At 39.9% G+C, this 18,902-nt stretch overlaps 1 protein-coding gene across 1 annotated transcript; it reads left to right on the top strand.

The window, feature by feature from the left end:
* The first annotated feature begins 1,780 nt into the window (after positions 1-1,780).
* On the top strand, positions 1,781-15,386 carry MOCS2 (molybdenum cofactor synthesis 2). The gene is made up of 5 exons (XM_007951530.1): positions 1,781-1,878; positions 9,612-9,739; positions 11,012-11,162; positions 12,440-12,563; positions 15,318-15,386. Exons 1-5 carry the CDS (start codon positions 1,781-1,783, stop codon positions 15,384-15,386), a joined length of 570 nt encoding a protein of 189 aa, XP_007949721.1.
* Positions 15,387-18,902: the final 3,516 nt, after the last annotated feature.

Genomic DNA, 18,902 nt, shown 5'->3' with positions numbered 1-18,902 from the left:
CCTCTGGCATCTCATGGCTGGTTGCTCTAAGGGAAGCATCTCCCTAGGTGGTGGCATCGCCCTGGGGCAGGTGTTCTGCATGTAGGTCTCTCTGTTGTTGGGCTGAAAGCCAATCCATGGGAGTGGGTCCATTTCTAGGCCTGAAGGGTAACAGAGGGCCATAGTCTGGGGGGTTCTACCAGTTTCTGTCTGACCAGTAATTCTGATCATTTTTGTGTTTTTGAATTTTGTTCCACATTTTTCCTCTCACTCTATCTAGGATCTCTGGTTTCAATCCCTTTCCCAGTGGTTGGGATTGGTAGCTGGGTACCCTCTAGTTCCTCTGGTCTCTGGGTCATGAAGCCTGAGGTCCTTGTGGCCCATCTTATCCTTGAACTAATTGATTTTCTTCACTCTTCTTTGATTCAGATGAGAGGAGACCAATAGTTGCATCTTAGATGGCCACTTGGAAGCTCTTAAGACCCCAGTAGCCTGAAATTTGTAATGGGCTGTTTAATTTTCTTTAACACACATAAAATTTATTTTTGATATAAATATAGATTTGGAAAACAAGAAAATGTCTTAGTTTAGGCATCAGAAAAGAATGATGAGTTGTTCCTGTAAAAGCATTTTCCCTTTTTCTCCTTTCAGGTGGAAGTGCTGTATTTTGCAAAAAGTGCTGAAATAACAGGTGTTTGTTCAGAGACCATTTCTGTGCCACAACAAATAAAAGCCTTGCAGCTGTGGAAGGAGATAGAAAGTCGACATCCTGGGTAGTAAAACTTTTCAGAATACGTACTATTAACACTTTCTAATATATTTTTTTAAATATGTAAATTATCAAAGGAAAAAAAAAAGGTTGATTTTGATTTTGATTGCCATACCTAATGGCAAAAAGGGTTACTAGTTGCATTTTTTTTAGCTACAAGTAAAAACTTAGATTCTAGTATATAGAAATGTGCAATTCATTAAAGAAGGTTAAAATTATATTACTAAAAATGCACAGTGAGCTAGCTTATACCCAGAGGTCATGATTATGTCTACTTACATAATTTACAAAATTCTGAAAAGGTATAGTCTATGTGTATATAATATTAAATGAAATTATTACAAAATCTGTTAAAAATGTGTTCTTTAAATTTTTTTCCTCGCTTCCTCTTCAAAGACCTCAAAATAGAAATTTCTGCATTTAAAAATAATGAAAGATAAGCTATAGGTGCAGCTGAATTTGAGTTTTTGCAATATTTGAGTTTTTCTGATTCTTGAAAATCTCTGATTTTAATGCTATCATTCCTACCTGAAGATCTTTTTGGAACAAAGCATAAAAGTGAGTTTTTGGAGGTGTTCCAAGAATATTAATGGTGTTACTTAAGTCTGTGTGGGTGTTTAATCTGAAAGTGCTGGGCTATTTGAAAGATCCTTCTCAATGTATGCTCTGAAGGAAAATACCCATTGATTTTGTATGTTTTGCTCATAAAATGCCTTGATAATCATTTAAGCTTGGTTATAGGGCCTCTATTCTACTTTCCTCTAACCTTTTACTTACAGGACATCCAGCATCTAGTAAAATATCATCAGTAGTTTAATGTGTTCCTCAGTAGACATATCCTTATGCTATAGAACGTGAGAAGTTAGTACAGTAAATTTGCAGTTGATATTCACAGATAAAACGCCATTTAATATCTTTAACTTCATCTGAAGATATTTGAGCTGTATCATGGTATTGATACTTCAGATCACACCTTTTCTTTCAGATTGGCTGATGTCAGAAATCAGGTGATATTTGCTGTTCGTCAGGAATATGTCGAGCTTGGAGACCAACTCCTCCAACTTCAATCGGGAGACGAAATTGCCATCATTCCCCCCATTAGTGGCGGGTAGTACTTTTGAGCCAACTGGGTATGTGAGATTTGTTTTCTTAATCAATATTGTGCGGAAGGATGATAGCTTTTAACTGGTTTACTGTTAACTGTATGCTGTTAACTCTGGGTGTACCATCTCTATTGGTTCAACAACTTGCTATTGGTGCAGATAGACTCTTGGATACCTACCTGCCATCTCTGCATCAACTCTATTGTAAACAATTTAAAGTCAGTTCGGTGTGTTCATTTAACATAATTTATTGAGACTTACGTACCAAGCACAGTACTGGGCTCTGGAGTATTAATATACCCATTTTGCAGATGAGAATATAGAAATTCATGGAAGTTAGAAAATTTGCACATGATCATATAGGTAAGAAGTACAGAGCCAACAGTTGAACTCAAATTATTAGATTCTCTGTGTGATATTTTGGAATCCCTGAGTGGTAGAAACAGTGAAGTGCTTGACTACTAGCCAAAATATTAAGGATTCAAACTCACCTGGAAATGCCTCAAAAGACAGACTTTGTAAACTGCTTCTGAAAGGTCACAGCCCTATGGAATGGTTCTACTCTGCACCTTTGGGTTCTCCATGAGTTGGAATCACCTTAATGGCACTTAATAATAGGAACAGCTTATGCTTTTTCACAAATTTGTTTACTGATACTGGATAATAGCTCTCCTGGGCGCAGGAAAAATGTAGGGGAAAAAAAAAAAATTGCATCCCTGTAAAGTCAAAAGACTGCAATGCGCAAAAAGAAAGCTTACTATTTCCCAAGTAGAAAGGAGCCCCTTTATTATCATAGCTGTGCTGCAGGTGGCTCCATGACTCATGTCATCTTTCCACAACTTAACCCGGATTTGTGTAGGCTGAGGTATGAAACCATTCCTTGGTATAGTGCGGAGAGAGCATATTTCTCTTTCATATACACTGACGGAGTAAGGCTTAATTTATTGTCAACTGAAGAATAAATAATGTAAAAATTAATAATCATTCTTGGTTAATAACTCTTAGTAAGTTAGAAATGAAGGAAAGCTCTTTTAATGTGATAGGCTTTATCCAAAATCAATAGTAAATACTATACTTAATGGGAAAACACTGGTTTCTCTAGAGAAAGCAACAAGCCACAGAAGCTGGAATCCTGTTTTGTTTCTTTTTTTCCACTCATCTTTTCCTTTTCACACTGTCCTGGAGGACCTAGCCCATGCCACAAAAAGAAGAATAAATATTGCAAAACAGCCTGCTCAGTCTGCGGTCACAGAAAGATGGGAGAGGAGGACAGCAAGAGAGAGTTTCAGGCAAAGGGAAGTAGAGCAAACGCCTGAAGCAGGGAGTATGTGCGTGTGTGTGTCTTAGAGGAAGTTGAACAAAGTGCTAAATCATCTAAACAGGATACAAGTGGGATCATACCTTTTTTGTCTTCTTAAGAATCCTGATTTCAGTTATTCTATTAGCTTATAAACATTGTCTACTTAAAAAATCTTTGAAAGAGCAATATTTTGCCTTATTTTGGTCTCAGAAACTAGATCTTTCTCAGGCCTGTTGCTGTTAGGTGCTGTCAAGTCGGCTCTGACACACAGCAATGCTGTGTACGACAGACTTGTAATTCCTGTTTCAGGCTTTTCCTCAGACTACTTCCTTCTGCCTGAAATTCTCAGGCCTGCTATCTAGAAACAATAGAAGACACTCCTATTTATTTCTTTATTTGTTTACTTACATTTTTATTTTAAGAGCTTGTTTTACATTCAACGCTATGTGCACATTCAGTTTCACTCCCCATTTACCATGCTCAATGTCAACCCAGTCTCCTCCCCTCCCTACCCTGCAACTCTTCTCCTATGCCCCTCATAGTCATGCACTCCTGTCTGTCCTGCATTTCCTCAATTTGAATGTTGGTCCTCTGGTGTCCCGTGGTCCCTTGCTCAGTCGATGCATTACCATAGAGTATGTGGGTGTGGCATCCTGGGTTGAGTGGTCTGCATGTACATCTTGTTAACTATTGGGCTGAGAGCCCACCCCTGGGTGTGTGCTTCATTCTAGGCACAGAATGTATTTCAGGACCATAGTATTGGGAGTCTCACCAGATTTCATCTGACCAGTAATTCTGGTCATTATTGAGTTTTTCGATTTTGTTCCACGTTTTCCCTCCCACTCTATCCAGGATCTCCAGATTTGATCGTTTCCTGAGTGGTTGGCATTGGTAGCCGGGCACCATCTAGTTCTTCTGGTCTCCAGGGCCATCGTGTCCTATGGCTGGCTGCTTCCAAATGCCTTTTTTTGTGTGTGTTTTCTTCACTTCTGACACTAGGAGACCATTAGCTGCATCTAGATGGCTGCTTGAAAATTTTTAAGACCCCAGTTGCTACTCACCAGTCTAGGATGCGGAGCAAGGCTTTTATGTATTTTGTTGTGCCAGTTGAGTCTGGTGTCCCCCAGTACTATTGTCCTGAGACGGTAGATCTATTGGATCTCTCTCCCATAGTGTCTGGTTGTCTGTGAGGGATTACTCTGTCTGTCCTCTATTGTTTCTTTAAGGAATGCAGGTATTTTGTATCACTGGTGTCTGTGAATCAGCCGAATCCTTGGTCTAGAGTATACTTCTGTTCACTGACCCCCGTCTGATCATCTCAGGTGTTTATGTTTATCTGTAGCCTGGTGTTTGGTGTTAATGGTAATGCAGTATTGTGGACACATTGGTTGGTATTAGCATCTGTTGTCTATCATGTGCACAATTCGGTGTCCTCCCATTTCCTAATGTTATTATGGTGGTCACAGATCCTTTCCATATATCCCTCCCCCTACCCACGTCAGCGTGTGGGCACCAACTAGCCCTAAATTAATCCCTCCCCATCCTGGTAACTTACAACATGAGTTCCCTTTCCCAGGCAAACCCTTCTCTGTCATTTCACAGTAATGGGCTCATATAGTACTTTTCTTTCTGCAATTGACTTATTTCACTCAGCATAATGTCCTGTAGGTTCATCTATGTTGTGAGATGATTCGCATATCCCTCATTGTTCTTCAGTGTAGCATAGTATTCCAATGTGTGCATGTACCATAATTTGTTTATCCACTCATCCATTGATGGGCATTTAGGTTGCTTCCATCTCTTTGCTATAGTGAATTGTGCTGTGATGAACGTAGGTGTACATATGTCTGTTCGTGTGTTATCTCTCACCTCTTTAGAATATATTCCTAGTAATGGAATTTCTGGGTGAAATGGTATTTCAGTTTTTTAAGGAAACGCCATACGGTTTGCCACAACAGTTGTACCATTTTACAGTCTCACCAGCAGTGCATGAATTCCAATCTCACCACAACCTCGTCAGCATTTGTTATCTTCTGACCTGTTGAACTTTCCTATTATTGCTGGGGTGAGATGATATCTCACTGTTGTTTTGATTTGCATCTCTCTAATGATTAATGATTGCAAGCAATTTCTCATGTGTTTGTTGGCTGCCTGTATATCTTCTTTGGTGAAGTGGCTGTTCAAGTCTTTTGCCCATTTGTGAATTGGGTTATTTGTCTTTTTGGTGTTGAGCTGTTGAGGTTTTCTATAGATTTTGGGGATAAGTTATTTGTCAGATATATCATAAGCAATTATTTTCTCCCAATCTATAGGTTCTCTTTTTACCCTTTTGACAAAGTCTTTCGATGTGCATAAGAATTTAATTTAAAAGTCCCAGTCATCTAGCTTCTCTTCTATCTCTTGCACATTCTGGGTTATGTTTGATAGTCTATTTATGCCATAAATTAGAGCTACCAGATTTGCCCCTATTTTATCTTTGATGAATTTTATAGTTTTGGGTTTTACATTTAAGTCTGATCCAGCTTGAGTTTGTTTTTGTGTGTGGTGTGAGGTGGGTCTTGTTTCATTTTTCTCCAGTTGGATATACAGTTTTGCCAGCATCATTTGTTAAAGAGGCTGTCTCTTCTCCATTTAATGGGTTTTGGACCTTTGTCAAAGATCAGTTGTACATAGATGAATGGGTCTATATCTGGACTTAGGATTTTGTTCCATTGGTTTATCTGTCTATCATTATACCAATACCATGCTGTTTTGACTACTGTGGCTGTATAGTAGTTCTTAAGATCTGGGAGTGTGAGACCTCCCACTTTGTTCTTCTTCTTGAGAAGTGCTCTGCTTATCCAAGGTCTCTTTCCTTTCCATATGAAATTGTTGTTGATGTTATGTGCCGTCGAGTCAGACCCGACTCATAATGACCCCTCCTTGGGTTTCCGAGGTAGTATCACTGTGGAAGTAGATTGCCCCATCTTCCTTCCAAGGAGTGGCTGGTGGGTTTGAACCGCCAGCCTTCTGGTTAGCAGTCAAGTAATTAGTAATTAGTTTTTCTATGTCCTTAAAAACATTTGTTGAAATCTGGATTGGGATTGCATTAAATGTGTAGCCTCGTGTTTGGTGTTAATGGTAATGGTAGTATTGACATTTTCACAATATTTAGTCTACCTATCCATGAAAAAAGTAGGTTCATCCATTTATGTAATGCCCTTGTTGTCTCTTGTAGCAGTGTTTTATAGTTTTCTCTGTATAAATCTTTTGTGTCTCTGGTGAGTTTTAGTCCTAGATATTTTATCTTTTTAGTAGCTATAGTAAGTGATATTGTTTCCCTTATTTCTTTAGCAGAGAGGACTCTTTGTTGGTGTAGAGGAATCCAACTGATTTTTGTATGTCAATCTTGTATCCTGCCACTTTGCTGAACCTCTCTATTAGGTCCAGTAGTTTTTTTATTGAGTCCCTTGGGTTTTCTATGTACAGGATCAAGTCATCCGCAAATAGAGATAGTTTTAGTTCCTCTTTGCCAATTTGTATGCCTTTAATTTCTCTTTCTTGCCTTATTGCCCTGGGCTGGACTACTAATACAATGTTAAATAGAAGTGGTGATAGAGGGCATCCCTGTCTGGTTCCCGTTTGTAAGGGGAATGCCTTGAGTCTTTCTCCATTAATAATGATGTTGACCATTGACTTTGCATATATACCCTTTATTATGTTGAGGAATTTCCTTTCTATCCCTATTTTGCTGAGAGTAATGAACAGGAATGGGTGTTGGATTTTATAAAATTTTATCAAATTTTCTGCATCATCTGATATAATCATATGGTTCTTTTCCTCTGTTTTGTTTATGTGGTGGATTACACTGATTGATTTTCTGATGTTGAACCACCCTTGTAAACCTGGTATGAATCCCACGTGGTCAGGGTTTATTAATTTTTTGATATGTTGTTGAATTCTGTTGGCCAGGATTTTGTTAAAGATTTTTGCATCTATGTTCATGAGGGATATTGGTCTGTAGTTTTCCTTTCTAGTGGTGTCTTTCCCTGGTTTTAGTATTAGTGTTATGCTTGCTTTATAAAATGAGTTTGGGAGTATTCCATCTTTTTCTATGTTCTGGAATAGCTTGAGTAGCATAGGTGTCAACTGTTCTCTGAATATTTGATAAAATTCTCCAGTGAAGCCATCAGGGCCAGAGCTTTTCTTTGTGGGAAGTTGTTTTTATGACCTGTTCAATTTAGAAGATGCTCTTTTTGGATAGGTGTCTCAATTTCATTTGCAAACCATGGTCACCTCATCACCACCATGATTTTAGGTACTTTTAAAATGCTGTTTTTCAAGCTTTGGAATTTATTCAGAAACCAACAGGCTGCCATTAAGAGGGATGTGTGCGTCATGGTTAGGGCCTTTCTTTAGAAAGATTAAAAGGATTTCTCAGCAACCCTGTGTGTAACTGGAATGTATTAGACAGAATTTGTATTGCATTGTTTCAGAAAAATCCTGCCAGTTGGGCTTCTAAAGGTCTGTGTCCTTGTAGAATTAGAAACTGAGGGAACTCAGTATGGTTTGAAGCTCCCAGGCCATATATGGATTACCTAGTTATTAGAGAGGAGCTCTGGTAGCATTATACCTAAGGCACTTGACTGCTAACCAGAAGGCTCCAGTTCAAACCTACCAGCCACTCCTCGGAAGGAAGGTTGGGCAATCTACTTCCGTAGTGATACTGCCTCAGCAACCCAAGGAGGGGTCACTATGAGTTAGGGCCAACTCAATGGCACATTACAACAACAGTTATTAGAGAGCCCTGATGGCATAGTGGTTAATCATTGGGCTGCTAACTGCAGGGTGGGCGGTTTTAGCCACCAACCACTCAGCAAGAGAAAGATATGGCAGTCTGCTTCCATAAGGATTGCAGCCTTGGAAACTCTACTCTGTCCTATAAGGTCACTATGAGTCAGAATTGACTGGATGGCCCTGGGTTTGGTTATTTTAGTTTTTTGTCTTATTGAAAGAAAATGAGGCAGAAGAAAGTCAAGTGGCATGTGCACGTGTTGATAAGTGCTGGTGAATGGAGTCCAGTGGGGTATAAGTAATCCTGCTTTGCTGTAGTTGGAAGGAACTAGGGGAAAGAGTGCTAGCCTTAGTAAGAAGCCTTGGTTGCAGTTTCAGCCCCTTTGTGTCAGTCTCCTTTGCTGAAGTCTCCTCCTCTCACCTTTGCATTACAGTGAAACCTCACAGGATTTATAATTATATACAGCCTTCTTCTCATGGCCTGTGAGGTGCTGCCTACTTGTCCAGCCTCAGCCCATCCTGTTCATTGTCTCCTTTGCACCCTGGGCTTTGGGCCACCCAGTAGTTTCCGGAGCACCCCATGTTCTTTCCTGTCACAGACCCTTTGCCTTGCTAGCCCTCTGCATGTACCTGGGGTCCTTTCCACTTCTGCTTTACATGGCTGGCTTCTTATTTTTAGGTCTCAACTTTAAATGCTTCCTCTTTGTTAAACCATCACCATTACCTGTTCCTGAATCGTACCATCGTTCTTAACTCTTGTGTCCCCTGAGCATTGATGATGATATAATTAACATACATTAATTGTTGAAATGCCAAATGTTTTGTTATGTATACATTTACAACAATAAAAACATAAAAAATGATAATGTGAGGCCTGCCTTGATCCTCTTATTTCAGGTAGCCTCTCCCCTAGCCTTCATCTTCAGTCACAGAACTGTTCATTTTGGCAAGTTATTCCTATTTATGATTATCTCGTGCTTTATTGTTTTGTTTCTTCTATTAGAAAACAAGCACCATGAGGGCAGGGAGCCAGTATATTTTGTTCCCAGATCTATATCTAGTACCTGCATTAGGCTCTGGCTTTGAGTGAGTGGTACTAAATGTATGATGCACAAATTAAGAAAATATCTAGGAAAGGACTTTGCACAACACCTGGTGAATATGCATTCAGTTCATTCCCTTATTTCCTCAGTTGTGCAGTTGGGGTTGTGCCAGCTTGTATCATGAACACATTTCCTGTAAAATAGCCATCACCTCTGCTTTGGTTAATTCCTCCTGTTTTCTTTGGATGAGGAAAGGGGAGTTGTAGGTATGGTGCTTGGTAAAATAGTGTTTAGGGGTGATATGCTTATAGTTGAAGGTGGCATTATCTAAACTGTAGCATAGTGGCAGATATAAGTACCAATTGCAAAATTTGGAATGAATTGATATATGAGATGGATTGCATTTTAAGGTGATCATGTTAATGATAAATCCCTTTTCATACCACGCCTAATTCAGTAGGAACATTTATAAATATATTGAGTTTTACTAAAGTTTTACGGGTGCTTATTTTTGTGACTCAGTTCAGTGGACGCTGCCAAACACAGCCAATGTAGGAAAAAAATAATAAATTGGGAAATCGCCTATAAGTTAGGTGTTTTGCCCCTAATACCAGAGTTAAGGTTTATTCATATCTTGTTTCTAGGAAAGATATGAGTGAAATTGAAGAGAAAGCTAAGGATATAATAAAATTCACCACCAAGAAGCTTTCAGTTGATGAAGTTTCACAATTGGTGGCTTCTCCACTCTGTGGTGCAATATCCCTATTTGTAGGTGAGTGGTAATTTTCAGTGTTTATGGACTGCATAATGCCATAGTAATTAGCTAGTGTTTTTCATACTCTGTTAATATTCCTTAATACTAATCTTTAGTGGAATTTGAGATACTGAGCAGTAAACCAAGAAGACACATGGTTGTGGTTAGACCTTTTTACTTTTATTTTTTTTAGTGATCTTCAAATCAACACACGTTCAATTGCAAGGCATAAAGAAGTAAAGTAAAAGTAATTGCTGGGAGAGAGAACCTGTGTTTTCCAAATCTTGAGGGAAAAAATGTACTTGATGATAATCCTGGGAACCTAAATATTTTCCTTCAAAGTCTCAAGTGTTAACTGTTAGTTAGAAAAGCAATATAGTATGCCATGGTTTGTCATGTGAGCATTTTCAGTAAGCTTGCCAAAGTGTAGAAAATTGCATAATATGGCATTTCTAGCCATAGTCTTTGTAAACTCCGTGTTGGAATTTGCCATGAGCAACTGAGTAGCTCCTGATTGTTAAACTTAACCACCTGGGGTATTTCTGTTGCAAGTGGCAGGAAACAATCTTCTGGGAAGTTCTATCTCTCTTTCTCTCTCTCTCTCAGGTGTATAGAATTCTGATGTTGGTATTGGTTTAGCTCTGCCAGGCTCAAAAGGAGCCCTGCTAGAGGCAGAGGGAATCTCTCACTGCCAGCTGAGAGACAAACTGCTGAGAGAAACACTCATTTGTTGAGAGAAACAAATTTGCTGAGAGAGAGAGACACGAGAGAAACACATCTGCTGAGAGGGAGATGCAAGACATGCACTTTCTGAAAGAGAGACATGCAGTTGCTGAGAGATGCAAGAGACACGTGCTGCTGAGAGACATGAGAGACATGTGCTGCTGAGACAGAGACTGCTGGCTGCTACGTGAGACAGCTAGCTATGAGAGACTGAGTGCATTTCTGAACTTGAATTGTAGTCTCTTGCTTCCCTAATAAACCCCATAATCTGTGAGTTCTGTGTGGCCACTACGGTGAATTATCAAACCCGTGAACTTGCTTAATCCTTGATTATCTGTGTGTTAATTATCTTTTGTTTTCATAATCATTTTTTTTTTTTTTTAAAGAAAATTCCAAAGTACTACCTAGATGAATTAGTTTGCTATTTTACTATTCCAAAGTACTACCTAGACGAATTAGTTTGCTATTTTACTATTCAGAAATAATCTTTTTTTAAAAATTCTATTGAATGTTCTTTTCATGTTGTGGGAAGAAACTTTGTTTCAGTTATTTTATTTTATTTTTTAGGGACAACGAGAAATAATTTTGAAGGGAAAAAAGTCATTAGCTTAGAATATGAAGCATATCTACCAATGGCAGAAAATGAAGTCAGGAAAATTTGTAGCGACATTCGGCAGAAGTGGCCAGTCCAACATGTAGCGGTGTTCCATAGACTTGGGTATGTTTTCCTTTAACAATGTAAAAGTTAAGAATAGATGTTTTCTCCTTTGTACTAATTCCAATTCTGGAACCTTTCATAACAACAACAACAAAAAAACATTGCCATCAAGTCAATTCCAACTCGTAGCAACCCGATAGGACAGTGTAGAACTACCCCCATAGGGTTTCCAAGACTACATCATTATGGAAGTAGATTCCCACATCTTTCTCCCATGGAGTGGCTGGTGAGTTCCAACCACTGACCTTTTGGTTAGCAGCCGAGTGCTTTAACCACTGTGCCTTATATTCCTGGGAGAGGAAGGTTTAAGTGTTATTTCTGGAGGATAGTAGCACCACCTCACCAGTACCTTGTTGTCTCATAACATTGTCAGTTCTTATTGCTTGTGCTGCGGTAACAGGAACAAAGTGCCAGTGTGAGACCTTCAGGCCCTGGGCCTCAAAGCCTGTGCTGATATGTGCTAAAGTCCTGAGGCCTTTGCAGAATTATTCTGTCATCCAGGCCCAGTTTATATGATAGTCTGCTAGAGATTCTTTTTGATGTAAATGCCTTTGAAGGTCATTGAGTTAGTTTACCTATTACACCACCAACAAGAGTAGAATTCCAGGCTTTAAGAAGAAACCAGTAATAGAGACTGCATCTGTCTATTTTGTTACCTATTTTATTTTTAACAACTATAATTAATTATCATTAATTTTATTAATAATTAATGTTATCATCCCTATTGCTTCATACTTATTACTGTTTTAATATTTTAAATTTTCCATTATACTTACCGTGCTGCAACTTTGTATTTCTAGGCATTACCTGGCACCATGCCTTATATGTTACAATCAGATGTTTATTGAATTAATGAAAGGTCTTCTTCTTGCCCATCAAACAGGTTTAATGGATGGATGCTAACACACTAGCCACCACCTTGGTATCCCATCTACTGAAGCAATGGGGAAGAATTACTCAATGAAATCTTCACATAAAACAGAATTCCATAATTCTGGGAGCTCTGGTGGCGTAGTGCCTAAGGGATTTGACTGCTAATCAGAAGGTTTAAACCCACCAATCACTCCTCAGAAGGAAGGTTGGGCAATCTACTTCTGTGGTGATACCACCTTGGAAACCCAAGGAGGGGTCGCTGTTAGTCGGATCCGACTCGACGGCAGTCAGTTTGGTTTTTTGGTTCAAGTGCACTTACTGTAGTTTATTTTCATGTGTCTAGCAGATTCTTTGACACATACATTCAGAGTTGATGGTAAGTTGTTTTCTTCATCTTGTTACAGCTTGGTTCCAGTATCAGAAGCCAGCATAATCATTGCTGTGTCCTCGGCCCACAGGGCCGCATCCCTGGAAGCTGTGAGCTTTGCCATTGATACTTTAAAAGCCAAGGTGCCTATATGGAAAAAGGTAAATTAACAAAGTATCTAATTTTGCCCCTTGGACCTTGTTTTTTTCAGAGATTAGTAAAGAAAGGACAAAGAGTAAAAGTATGTATAGTTTGTATTCATGCCCTTTCCCTGACTGTATAGAAACTTGTTTTCTTTATCTGTGAAATAGAGCTTTTAAGTAATAAAAACAAAACTAAAATCACTGCCATTGAGTCGTTTCCAACTCATAGTGACCCCCATTGGGTTTCCAAGGCTGTAAATCTTTATGGAAGCAGACTGCCCCATCTTTCTTTCGTGGAGAGGCTGGTGGGTTTGAACCAGTGAACTTTTGGTTAGCAGCCAAGTGCCTTAACCACTACACCACCAGAGCTCCTTTTTTAATAATAGCTCCTTTCAAACATTGTTACGCATGAAAAATGAGTGCTCTAAATAATGTATGGCACAGAGTAAGCCTCACCAAGTGGTAAGAATTAAGATTTCTACTTAATCACTATACTAGTTATTTATATATGAAGTTGTTTCCCTTGAATTCGAATCTTTCCTTTGGAGAGTAGAAGTAATGCATGACTGTTTAGGCAATGTCTAAAACAGAGATTCCTTGAGATAAATAATCCTTTTCCTAGAGTGCCTTTTGAGGAAAAGAAGGGAGGGGGTGGGGAGCAGGAGCTGTTGCTTCCCCTGAAAAAATGCATAGTGAGTGGATTTTAAAACATAAATAGGAAATTATAACTTGTTTTGTAAGTAAAACCAGTCAGTAAGGTAAAAAATTCTCAGTTTAAGTAGAGAATTCTAAAGGGATGAAAAGGCCCAACTTCCTACTTTCTTCCCTGGTGTAACAACATGAACAGTGGGATAGCTCTATATTTGCAAACATGTATAATTAAAATTAAGAGTCTAGAATTGCCTACATCATTGTGGCAGATAGCAGAGCTGAGGGCTTAATTAACTCTTCAGTAGATCAGAAAGCCAGAGCAGAGGACTCAGGCTTTTCAGTGGTGTTTCAGAAGGAGTTTCCCCTCCTTCCTAGGAGCCTACTGTCGCAGTCAGTGGTAGGGTTGGGCAAACTAGGCTCCAAACCAGGGCCTGTGAAATTTAGCCACCATCCTTTCTGAATAAAAATTGAAACCCGTGGTGATCCAGGTCTGCTTCAAGCTTAGAGGGTAGAGTACATGAAAGGGAACTGTCTTAGTTAGTAAAGCTCAGGTACATGGCTGCTTTGTTGAGAACAAGACTGTCAACATTTTGATAGACCATTAAGCAGGCCCCAGAACAGGAAGAGGTAGGAAAAGTATTTCCAAAATGAGCTGCGAGACAATAGATAGTTGACAGAAACATAAAGGGGTAGCCTCGGAAAATGAGGGAGACTGAGGAGTTGGATATACTCTGGTTTCTGTGCTTTGAGGACTAGCTGGACTTTATATTTGCTTTTCTCTGTCTGTAGGAAATTGAGGGATGTACAGGTATTCAGAGGACAATTGAATTTGGATTCCTGTCCCTAGGAAGATAGACTCTGACTAGAGAGTGAGAAGAGCAAGTAATATGTGCTTCTTCCTCCCTTTTCCATAAGTTATCTAAATTCAAGTCTGGCTTGAGTCCCAGCCTGTGCTTTGAGGTCATCTGTGATAAAGGGAGGGGGGTGAACCCGTAGGTGGGGCACACACTATACTTTGTAAAGCAGACCTCAGCAGAGTGCGGCTCAATCCCGTGCAAGTGCTTCTGCAGGTGGTCCTTTATTTGAATAGCTAATGGAAATAACCCTTGTGTTGGAAAACTATACTAAAATTGTTGAAGTAATGGGTGTGTTTGGAAAGTAAAAATATTTAAAACTAAACATCTCCTTTTTTGTTTGTTTGTTTCACTTTCATTGTGGTGAAAACATATACAAGAGGACCTTCGCCAACATAGCAACTTCCACATTTATGGGTCAGGGATATTGATGACATTTCTCGTGTTGTGCCACCATTACTGCTATCCTTTTCCAAAATATTCTGCCACCATTAGCATAAACTCAGTGCCCCTCCCCCAAACAAAAGCCTCCCCCTTCCCTCCTATCCTTGGCAACCTCCAGTAATCTTTTATATATATATATATATATATATATATATATATATATATATATATATATATCTGTGTTTATGTGTGTGTGTGTGTGTATATTTTTTTTGTTTTGAACCTATCTAGAAATTTTCCTTCCCTTCCCTTCCATCCTTGGTAACCAAGAAAGAAAGTTTCCTTCTATGGATAAATCTTTCCTTGACTTTTTACAATAGTGGACTAATACAATATGTGTCTCTTGAAGATCTCTTCTGCCTCCTATCATGGCCCTAGATGTAATGAATCATTATGCCCTTCTCTGGTACACCTTGTCATGTTATAGCTGCTTGTTTGTCTCTCCCAGAGAATTGACAGTCCTTGTAGTGCCTAAGACAGTTGACTGCTAACCAGAAGGCTGGCAGTTCAAACCCACCAGCCACTCCTCAGAAGAAAGATTGAGCAGTCCACTTCTGTGATGATAACTGCCTCGGAAACCCAAGGAGGGGTCGCTATGAGTCAGAACTGACTCGACAGCTGTGAGTTCGTGTTTTGGTTTGGTTAAGTGTAGGAAACAAGTTTATTCATTTTTTTGCTTTCAGTGCGTTATGCAAATGTTTATTGGATTGTTAAAAGATGTGCAGATTTAAATAGATGTGATATTTATTTACCTGATGTATTCCAGTGAATTTGTATTTATTAAAGTGCTGTTTTGATTACTTGTCATACTTCTCTTTTTTAGGAAATGTATGAAGAGTCGTCATCATCTTGGAAAAGAAACAAAGAATGCTTTTGGGCGACGAATGATTAAATCATATATTTTTAGAACACTACATTTTAAATTTGGTAGACTTCTGTCTACAATCATGTTTTGAATTTTCTTCTCAACAGTTTTCTGTACTGATGCACATATCTTATTTGTCAACCTGAGACAGAAGAGAGGGAAAAAGGAAAATGAGTTGATATGTAGCATGAGGACTTATGTAAGAACTAGAAATAAAGGAAGGACTCTGGAGAAGAAATGGGATAACTTCAGTGTGAGAGTAATGCCTGTGGTAGTCATACCATTCCATGACTAAATTCTGATTATAACTCAGCTCACATTGATGTGTGGCCTTTCCTTACTAACTCTAACTATATAAGAGAGAACTTCCTCCTTTCTTTCTTTCCTTCCTTCACATCCAATGATATCATTGTTATCAGAGATGTATGATTTGAATGTTGGCAGACCTGGATGGTCTGTTATCAGAAAGTCAACATTATGTGTGTTTGGGAACTTACATATTTACAGTGTGTACTGAAATTAAATAAAGACATGATTGAAAAAGTTTAAAAGCAGTGTTTTTCCTGTTTTTCTTTTTTTAATTGATAATACCTAATGTATTTTATAATATGGACATATCTAGCATTTTTGAATATATACTCTTATAAATAATTTTTGGTATTTTATTACCTCTGGTAGCATAGTGCCTAAGGCACTTGACTGCTAATCAGAAGGCTGGTGGTTCAAACCCCCCAGCCACTCCACGGAAGGAAGGTTGGGCAATATACTCTTATAAATAATTTTTGGTATTTTATTACCTCTGGTAGCATAGTGCCTAAGGCACTTGACTGCTAATCAGAAGGCTGGTGGTTCAAATCCACCAGCCACTCCACGGAAGGAAGGTTGGGCAATCTACTTCTGTAGTGATATACTGCCTCGGAAACCTAAGGAGGGGTTGCTATGAGTCAGATCTGACTTAAGAGCAGTGGGTTTGTTTCTTTGGTTATTAATATTGTATCAGTATAAAACTTAGGATAAAGTTTCAAAAGCAGGCAAATTAACCACAACATGGTTTATGCTCTAATGATGTTGATATTAAAAATTTGGTCCACAACCAATTAAAAAGGATAATATCATTTATTAAAGCAATTTCAGATACTTTGGGTTTTTTAATGCTTTTTTGACCTCATCTGTGAAATAATAATCAGTTTTCTGTAACATCTTTCCATTGAATAATGGTCCAGTTTTTGCTTGGTCAACCTATATTACTGTCTAGATAAATGTGAGTGTATAAGTTCTGTGTAGTTCTTAAAGTAATAAAATATTGGCATAATTTGGGGCAGCTGTTGTCATCACAAAATTTGCAGTGTGCAGGGAACATACACTTTACTTTCAGACACAGATTAAGGGTTTTGTTGTTTTAGTTTTTTTAAACCATGTTTCTGCCACAATTAAGAAACCTAGTAATAATATTTGTTAACATCTAGTGAAAACATTGTTTTTCCCTAAGGAACTGACTCAATAAATATTGAACACCTGTTCTGTGTGAGGCACTCAGTTGGTAGCCCTTGTCCACTGAGCTTAAATGCCAGTGAGATAATTCTGCATTTAGTCTTTGGCTGGGAACTACACATTGACTTTAAGAATCTCTTGGTTACTTGGGACCTATTCCTTGGCCTAGGAAGCTTGGTGGCACAGTGACTAATTGCTTGTCTGCTAACTGAAAGATCAGAAGTTTGAACCTACCAGTCATAAAGGAGAAAGATGTGGCAGTCTTCTTGCAGCCTTGGGACCTTATGGGGCAGTTCTACTTTGTCTTGGAAGTCTGGAATCCCGGTATCAAGTTACCCTTTTTCACTGAAGTCATAAAAGCCCTTTGTTCACCAGAGTCCTGGGGGTGGGGTGGGGTGGAGACTTGAGTCTGCCCTGCCACAGCCCAGGTGTTACCTCATAAGTAAGCCCCTTAGTAAAGGACATCATAAACCTGGAGCTACCAGCCATGTTCTTTGGTCTCTTGGCCCCCACCTATTTGGAGGCAAATTTAGAGTCAGTGGTCCAAGCCCGGACAGTTGGTGAGCCAGCCAGAAGACCAAGGACAGCTTCCCAGAGGAAATGCTCGGGCTAGTGGCCTCCATGGAGAGGTCTGGATGATGTGTGTGGACTCACGGCAGAGTGAGAACAAGGATTCAGCATAGCATGGTTTTGGGATATCATGTACCTTCAAAAGTGTAGAAACAGGGCTAAGAGACTCGGGGTAACAGCCAGAAAAGTTGCTTCTGTGGGCAGTTTGGCAGGCCACGGGTGCCCAGACTAAACCCAAGTGTGCCATTTAGCCAATTCTGACTCATAACAACCCCCATTGGGTTTCTGGGGCTTTAATCTTTATAGAAGTAGATTGCCCCATCTTCCTTCTGTGGAGAGGCTAGTGGATTTGAACCATTGACCTCTGATTGGCAGCCAAATGCCTTACCCACTACACCACCAGAGTGTCTTAGCTGCAAAAGCATATGTAAGAGTACTGCAGGAGAAGCTGTAGTTGTTGGAAAGGAATGTGATAGTGGCAACAACTACTGTTCAAAATAACCACCTTTGTCAGTAGGGTGAACAGTTACAGATGCTCAGCTTGCCTACAGATTTGCAAAAATGGTGGTAGAAGAGGAAGCAGCCTGGGGAGAGCCAGCAACCAACTAGAGTGCAGAGTGTGAGTGAGGGAGCCAAGCCACACCCCTGCCAGCCACCACCAACTGCCTCCGACTACCATCCATAACCTGGAGCCTCAGCTGGGGCTGGCGTATTGCCCCAGCTCCACCCTCTAGCTCAGGTCATGAGGGCAGCAAGAACAAGCATGGAAGAGCGAGAGTGAGTGACAGGAGAGGAGAGGAGAACAGGGGAAGCCACCTGCCAGTTCCCTTCGCTTTCCCCTGTCTCTCCCCATCCCCGCTCCACTCTTACTTGTGGAGCAGCACCATGGTGAGGCCTAAGGCCAAAGTCAATAAAACACAGGTTAACTCCAACCATGGTTGTGCCAGTGAATTCTTTGCTGCAGAAATGAAAGCAAGGATCTTACATGTGGCCCCATCCTCCAGCAGCACCTACACACAACTTGCGGCTCAGAGCAGCCAAAGTAGGCAAAAACTTGAGAGGTGTAAGTCATGGGAAGAGAGAAAAAAGGCTGACAACTGTCCAGAAGTCACTTGAGAGCCCCTTGAGACTAATCTGAGAGCAGACGTGGGTGGACTTAGTAGCTGCCAGAACAGCAGTAAAAAAGATAATGCCTTTGGAAGAATCGGAAGCCGAAGCAACCATACCACTCTCACCACCCTCTAGGTCTGCAAAAACAGCAAGGAGGCCACATGTTCCGACCTCCTCTAACCCCACAAGAGGAAGACAGGATTACCAGGAGTAACCCAAGGCCTATTCCTGCCAGGCCAGACGTGCTGCCTCCCTCCAGCCCTTTCTCCAACTGTTCCTCCCAAAGCACCCACCACCTCTCTCCTGGGTTCGATAATTCACTGCAGTGGCCACACAGAGCTCACAGATTATGGGGTTTATTAGGGAAGCACC

This window comes from Orycteropus afer, unplaced genomic scaffold (genome assembly GCF_000298275.1).
Source record: "Orycteropus afer afer isolate SDZICR_OR568_19922 unplaced genomic scaffold, OryAfe1.0 scaffold00296, whole genome shotgun sequence".
Lineage (NCBI taxonomy): Eukaryota > Metazoa > Chordata > Mammalia > Tubulidentata > Orycteropodidae > Orycteropus > Orycteropus afer.
The sequence above is the reverse complement of the archived record's forward strand: the minus strand, read 5'-3'. Positions and strand labels throughout refer to the sequence as shown.

What these genes read in the sequence shown, in the direction of transcription:
- MOCS2 (XM_007951530.1), top strand. Translation starts at nt 1,781, where the DNA reads ATGTCGAGCTTGGAGACCAACTCCTCCAACTTCAATCGGGAGACGAAA. An exon ending in TGCAATATCCCTATTTGTAG is followed by an intron (nt 9,740 to 11,011) that starts GTGAGTGGTAAT and finishes TTTATTTTTTAG; the next exon opens with GGACAACGAGAAATAATTTT. An exon ending in GCGGTGTTCCATAGACTTGG is followed by an intron (nt 11,163 to 12,439) that starts GTATGTTTTCCT and finishes ATCTTGTTACAG; the next exon opens with CTTGGTTCCAGTATCAGAAG.